Source organism: Melospiza georgiana, chromosome 28 (genome assembly GCF_028018845.1).
Source record: "Melospiza georgiana isolate bMelGeo1 chromosome 28, bMelGeo1.pri, whole genome shotgun sequence".
Classification (NCBI taxonomy): domain Eukaryota; kingdom Metazoa; phylum Chordata; class Aves; order Passeriformes; family Passerellidae; genus Melospiza; species Melospiza georgiana.
This window is the reverse complement of record NC_080457.1, coordinates 858910-865239: the sequence shown is the minus strand read 5'-3', so window position 1 is coordinate 865239 and position 6330 is coordinate 858910. Positions and strand designations below refer to the sequence as shown.

At 61.6% G+C, this 6330-nt stretch overlaps 1 protein-coding gene and 1 long non-coding RNA gene across 2 annotated transcripts; both read left to right on the top strand.

Moving 5' to 3' along the window:
• Nucleotides 1–452: 452 nt before the first annotated feature.
• Nucleotides 453–5362, top strand: PHB1 (prohibitin 1). The gene is made up of 7 exons (XM_058041623.1): nucleotides 453–540; nucleotides 985–1104; nucleotides 1351–1512; nucleotides 2233–2375; nucleotides 3345–3461; nucleotides 4057–4152; nucleotides 4991–5362. The coding sequence occupies exons 2-7, from the start codon at nucleotides 1017–1019 to the stop codon at nucleotides 5201–5203; spliced, it is 819 nt and encodes a 272-aa protein (XP_057897606.1). The 5' UTR covers nucleotides 453–540; nucleotides 985–1016; the 3' UTR covers nucleotides 5204–5362.
• A 362-nt stretch (nucleotides 5363–5724) lies between these two features.
• On the top strand, nucleotides 5725–6026 carry LOC131094142 (uncharacterized). The gene is made up of 2 exons (XR_009115651.1): nucleotides 5725–5910; nucleotides 5953–6026. It is a non-coding gene; the product is annotated as an uncharacterized LOC131094142 (long non-coding RNA).
• Nucleotides 6027–6330: the final 304 nt, after the last annotated feature.

Sequence of the window (6330 nt, the reverse complement as noted above, 5' to 3'; positions counted from 1 at the left end):
GAAGGAGGCAGAGGTGTCCATGGAGGGTGGCCGGGACAGGTGGCCAGGAAGGGTCTGAGGGGTCCCTTGGACATTCCAACCCCACCCGTGTCGCCTGCTCCCGGTGACGCTGCCTGGGCGGGTGACCCTGCCTGTGTGACCTTCAGAGGTCCCAGCCCGTCCTGGCGTTCTGGGAGCGGGCAGCGCTGCCCCCACAATGGTCCTCGTGTTCCCCACGCATGTCCCGTGTCCCCCACGCATGTCCCGTGTCCCCCTAATGTCCCTTGTCCCCGCACGCCCCCCACGTGCCTTCCCCCGCCGGGACTACATCTCCCAAGAGCCCTTGCGCGCAGCGCGCCGCCCCAGCCAATAGCGCGCGGCCTTGCTCAGCCAGCGGGGCGCCGCGGGGCACACCGGAATTGATAGGCGGGCCGGCAGCGGGCGCGGCGGCTGGGAACTACATATCCCAGAGAGCCCCGCGCGGCGCGGGCCAATGAGGAGCGCGCGTCTTGCAGCGGCGCGCAGGCGCGCTGGAGGGGGCGGCCGCGGATTCATGTGGAGGTCAGCGGCGCGGCGGGAGCGGCGGCGGGAGGGAGGGCGGCGGTGGGTCCGGGAAAACCGGGGAACCGGGACAACCGAGGGAAACCGCGGGAGCCGAGCCGAGCTGCGGCCTGAGCGGGGCGGGCAGGGTGGGCACAGCGAGGCCTTGGCCCCTGGGGTGCCCGCGCTGGGGGCTAGCGGCCTAGGAGGGGCGGCCTGGGGAGCGTGCGGGGCCGGGATGGGCGGGAGACCCGGGGGTGTGGGGGCACGGGAGAGCGGGGGAAGGCCCTGCAGGGGTCCGAGCCCGGGGAGGGTCACGGGAGGGAGACCCCCGGGGCTGGCGAGACCCCGGTGTGGTTCGGGGCTCTGGGCAGGGGTCGCAGCCCGGTGCGGTTTTGTGGCCCGGGGCTCTGGGCAGGGGTCGCAGCCTTTCCGGTGAGGTTTGAGCGTTCTCTGGCTTTGCAGGAGGGCTCCGGAGCGGGGGCTGCAGCGCTGAGATGGCTGCCAAGGTGTTCGAGAGCATCGGGAAGCTCGGCCTGGGCTTGGCTGTGGCGGGGGGAGTCGTCAACTCCGCTCTTTACAACGGTGAGTGGGACAGCCCTGATCTCTTAGTGTTGTGTTTCTGTCCAGACCCCGATCTCTCAGTGCCTTTACTGCCCACTACAAACAGACTGGGAGGTTCTCCGTCCAAAAGTCACGGAGGTGCTCTGTGTGGAGCAGACTGGGTTTGTTGTCCAAACCATGCTGTTAATTAAGCCGTGCTGTTAATTAAGTCCCCAACCCCCAGGGCAGCAGCGCAGCAGCCCTGAGCGCTGTTTCTTTGCCCCGCAGTGGACGCAGGGCACAGAGCTGTGATCTTCGACCGCTTCCGGGGCGTGCAGGACGTGGTGGTGGGCGAGGGCACCCATTTCCTGATCCCCTGGGTGCAGAAACCCATCATCTTCGACTGCCGCTCGCGGCCCCGCAACGTGCCCGTCATCACCGGCAGCAAAGGTGGCTCTGGGGGCTCTGGGGACACCGGGACATCCAGGGGCTCCAGAAAGGGGGACACTGGGTCTGGGGGCTCTGGGGACACCGGGACATCTAGGGCCTCCAGGGGTTTGGGGACACCGGGACATCCAGGACCTCCAGCAATGGGGACACCGGGTCTGGGGGCTCTGGGGATACCGGGACATCCAGGGGCTCCAGAAATGGGGACACTGGGTCTGGGGGCTCTGGGGACACAGGGACATCCAGGGCCTCCAGGGGTTTGGGGACACTGGGGACACTGGCTCTGGGGGCTCCAGCAATGGGGACACTGGCTCTGGGGGCTCCAGGGGTTTGGGGACACTGGGGACACTGGCTCTGGGGGCTCCAGCAATGGGGACACTGGGACATCCAGGGGCTCCAGCAATGGGGACAGTGGGTCTGGGGGCTCTGGGGACACTGGGACATCCAGGGGCTCCAGGGGTTTGGGGACACTGGGGACACCAGCTCTGGGGACACTGGCTCTGGGGGCTCCAGGGGTTTGGGGACACTGGGGACACTGGCTCTGGGGGCTTCAGCAATGGGGACAGTGGCTCTGGGGGCTCCAGGGTTTGGGGTTCATCCTTCTGCCCCAGCAGCTGTGGTCCCAAGGGCCAGACCCCAGCCCGTTTTCCATGGTGGGGGGGTTTCCTGGGAGCACCCCCTGCCCTGCAGCTCCCTGAGGGCGCTGTGCTCCCCCTGCTGCAGACCTGCAGAACGTGAACATCACGCTGCGCATCCTGTTCCGGCCCGTGACGGCGCAGCTGCCGCGCATCTTCACCAGCATCGGCGAGGACTACGACGAGCGCGTGCTGCCCTCCATCACCACCGAGATCCTCAAGTCCGTGGTGGTGAGCACGCCCTGGGCCCCGCTGGCACGGAGCGCCCTGGAATCCTGCACTTGCAGCCTGGCTTGGGTGGGAGGCAGCTGGGGGCTCGAACAGTGGCAGCCCTGCCGTGGGCTCCCAGCCTGGCCTTGGACGCTGCCAGGGGTGGGGACTCCAAACCTCCCTGGGAGGGTTTCCCTCTCCATGGGGAAATTCCTGCTGCTGTCCTCGCTGGTGCAGCCTGGGGCTGTGTCTGGTCACTGCCTGCTCCTAGCAGTGTCCGTCCCATTCCCACCTGTTCTCAGCAGTGTCCGTCCCCTTCCGAGGTGTCCATCCCCTATTCCGTCCTGCTCCCAGTGGTGTCTGTCCTGTTCCAGCCATTCCCAGCAGTGTCCAGAGGTGTCCATCCCATTCCATCCCATTCTCAGTGGTGTCCATCCCATTCCATCCTGTTCCCAGTGGTGTCTGTCCTGTTCCAGCCATTCCCAGCAGTGTCCATCCCATTCCATCCCATTCTCAGTGGTGTCCATCCCCTTCCGAGGTGTCCATCCCATTCCATCCTGTTCCCAGTGGTGTCCAGCGTGTCCCAGCTGTTCCCAGCAGTGTCCATCCCATTCCATCCTGCCCCATCCCATTCCCAGCAGTTTCCACCCCGTCCCACCCCACTCCCAGCAGTTTCCACCCCTTTCCATCCCGTTCCCAGCAGTTTCCATCCCATCCCACCCCATTCCCAGCAGTTTCCATCCCGTTCCCAGCAGTTTCCTTCCCGTTCCCAGCGGTTTCCACCCCATTCCATCCTGTTCCCACCAGTTTCCCTCCCATTCCCAGTGGTTTCCTTCCTGTTCCCAGCAGTTTCCACCCCATCCCACCCCGTTCCCAGCAGTTTCCACCCCATTCCATCCTGTTCCCACCAGTTTCCCTCCCATTGCCAGTGGTTTCCTTCCCGTTCCCAGCAGTTTCCACCCCGTCCCATCCCGTTTCCTCCCGTTGCAGGCGCGCTTTGACGCGGGCGAGCTGATCACGCAGCGGGAGCTGGTGTCCCGGCAGGTCAGCGAGGACCTCACGGAGCGCGCGGCCACCTTCGGCCTCATCCTGGACGACGTGTCCCTGGTGAGCCCTGCAGGGACCCCGGGGACAGGGGGGGACCCCTGGGTGGGCTGGACACTTGGACACACATGGCTGTGTTTGGAGGGACATCACGGTCACAGCTCCGCTGTTGTCCCCGTGACCTTGGGCAGCCCTTGGTGGCCTCTGGGTGGCCTCAGCCCTCCCTGTGCAGGGGTTTTGTCACCCCCCAGGAGCTGCTGAGGGGGATGGATTGAGCTGCAGGAGCTCTGGGGTTGGGGGCAGCTCCACAGGCAGCCCTGGAAGCACCACGAGGGACAATCCCCACTGGGACAGCAGAAAATGCCCTCTGGTTCCTGTGCTGAGCTATCCAGGGAGGGAGCTCAGCCCTCCCAGCTCCCTTCAGAAATGAAATCCATCCTGCTGGGAGCAGAGGGTGGGCAGGAAGCCTCTGCAGAAGGTGACTTTGTTTCTGCCCAAGGGGACTTTGGACACTTTGTTTCTGGAGCTTTCCCCTCCTTGGGTGTGGGATCCCGGTGGGATTTCCTTCAGGGATCCCGGTTGGTTTCTGTGCCTATCCCGGTGTGGCTGTGGCACTGTCCCTGCCGTGACCCGGTCTGGGCTTGGTTTGTGCCCCCAGACCCACCTGACCTTCGGCAAGGAGTTCACGGAGGCGGTGGAGATGAAGCAGGTGGCGCAGCAGGAGGCAGAGCGGGCCAGGTTCATCGTGGAGAAGGTACCTGCTCCTTCAGGAGACTGGGGATCGCCGTCCCCTTCCCTCTCCAGGGGTTTTTCCTTTAATATCCCGTCCCAGCCTCCCTGGAGTGCTGACCAGAAATGTTTTTTTCCTCAATATACAACACAAACCCAGCTGGAGAAGGCTTCTCCTTGCACCCCTCAGTGCTGATTGCAGCCATGCTCACTGTTTGCTCCTGGCTCATCCCTGCTTGGATCCACTCTGGATTCATCTCTGGAGTGTCCAGCAGCACCGTGGGGTTTTCACTTCTTGTGTCAGCTCAGGTTCCAGCTGACTGCAGGCTCTGGGTTTGGGAGCTGCCAACGAGGATCTCTGGGTGGGACGGAGAGGCCGAAAATTGTTGTGGTCTTATTTCAAAAGCTCCACACCTTCTCAGTGATTTCTCATGGGCAGCTCCTCACAGCACTGACTCCTTCTTCATCACAGCACAGCCAACAAACTCCGACTCTAACCTCAACCACCTCCCCGCTGTTTTGTAGCACTCTTCTTATTGCTGTAGCTATTAAGGGCAGCCCTGTTGCTAATCTTTGGCGATGAGTTCAGCTGGAACTCCTCAGCTGTGAGACCTTCCGCACTACCTTTATCTCCTTACATCCCATCCCTGCACAGAAAATCACCAGAATTCAGCTCGAAATTGCCTTTTTTTTCCTTTTCCCACAGCAGGCAAACAGGTTATTTTCAATCCCACAGTTTAAAACTACAACCAAAGCCCTTTCACCTGCCGTGGCCGGGGGAAGCCCCGCGGGGCGGCGACGCTCTGTCCGTCAGTCTGTCCGTCCATCCGTCCATCCCTGTTTCTCCCCCGCTCTCCCCGCAGGCCGAGCAGCAGAAGAAGGCGGCGGTGATCTCTGCGGAGGGCGACTCCAAGGCCGCGGAGCTGATTGCCAACTCGCTGGCCACGGCGGGGGACGGGCTGATCGAGCTGCGCAAGCTGGAGGCGGCCGAGGACATCGCGTACCAGCTGTCGCGCTCGCGCAACATCACCTACCTGCCCTCGGGACAGTCCGTGCTGCTGCAGCTGCCCCAGTGAGCCCTGCCCGCCCGGGGAGCGCCGGCCAACGCAGGGGGCAAGAAATCAGTGCAATTTCCTCGCGGAGGAAACGGAAATTTGGAGATTGTGGAGGGATTTTTGGTGTGGTTTTTTTTTTTTGGATGGGTAATCAAATAAAAGTGAACGCTCGCGACGCCAGGCCTGCGGTTCCTCCCCTGCGCTGCCCTCGGGGACTCTCTGAGTTTGGGAGTTCAGGAAAATTTGGGGATTCGGAAGGTGAGGTTTGGGGATTGAGAAGGTGAGGTTTGGGAATTGAGAAGGTGAGATTTGGGGATTGAGAAGGTGAGATTTGGGGATTGAGACGGTGAGATTTGGGGATTGAGAAGGTGAGGTTTGGGGATTGGGAAGGTGAGATTTGGGGATTGAGAAGGTGAGATTTGGGGATTGAGAAGGTGAGGTTTGGGAATTGAGAAGGTGAGGTTTGGGGATTGAGAAGGTGAGGTTTGGGGATTGAGAAAGAGATTTGGGGATTCAGAAGGTGAGGTTTGGGGATTGAGAAAGAGATTTGGGGATTGAGAAGGTGAGGTTTGGGAATTGAGAAGGTGAGGTTTGGGGATTGAGAAGGTGAGGTTTGGGAATTCAGAGAGATTTGGGGATTCAGAAAGTGAGATTTGAGAATTCAAAAAGATTTGGGAGTTCAGAAAGTGAGATTTGAGAATTCAGAAAGAGATTTGGGGATTCAGAAGGTGAGATTTGGGGATTCAGAAAGAGATTTGGGGATTCAGAAGGTGAGATAAGGGGAGCTGTGAGAGGGTGAGATTGTGTAACCAGCCCTCAATAAATGTCACGGTCCCAAGGCTGGCACCCTGGCTCCTTGGTTTTCTTTGTGCTGCTGTCTCAGGAGAGGTGAGGGTGGGCTGGGTGCTGGCAAAGAGAGGGAACAATCCTGACACCTGCAGAGCCTGGGGTGTGAGTCTGGCTGGATTTGTCATCAGGTGAGAGCACCTGGGGCACCTGGGGTCTGCTGGGCACAGGGACGGGCACCTGGCCCTGCTGCAGCTGCCCCAGGTGAGACAGGGACCAAACCCGGGACAATTCCTGATCTAGAGCGGGTTGGAATGATCACTCAGGTGAGACAGGGACCAAACCCGGGACAATCCCTGCCC

Coding starts and splice junctions, on each gene's coding strand:
- PHB1 (XM_058041623.1), top strand. CDS start 1,017: ATGGCTGCCAAGGTGTTCGAGAGCATCGGGAAGCTCGGCCTGGGCTTG. Junction 1,105..1,350: donor CAACTCCGCTCTTTACAACG/GTGAGTGGGACA, acceptor TTTGCCCCGCAG/TGGACGCAGGGCACAGAGCT. Junction 2,376..3,344: donor AGATCCTCAAGTCCGTGGTG/GTGAGCACGCCC, acceptor CTCCCGTTGCAG/GCGCGCTTTGACGCGGGCGA.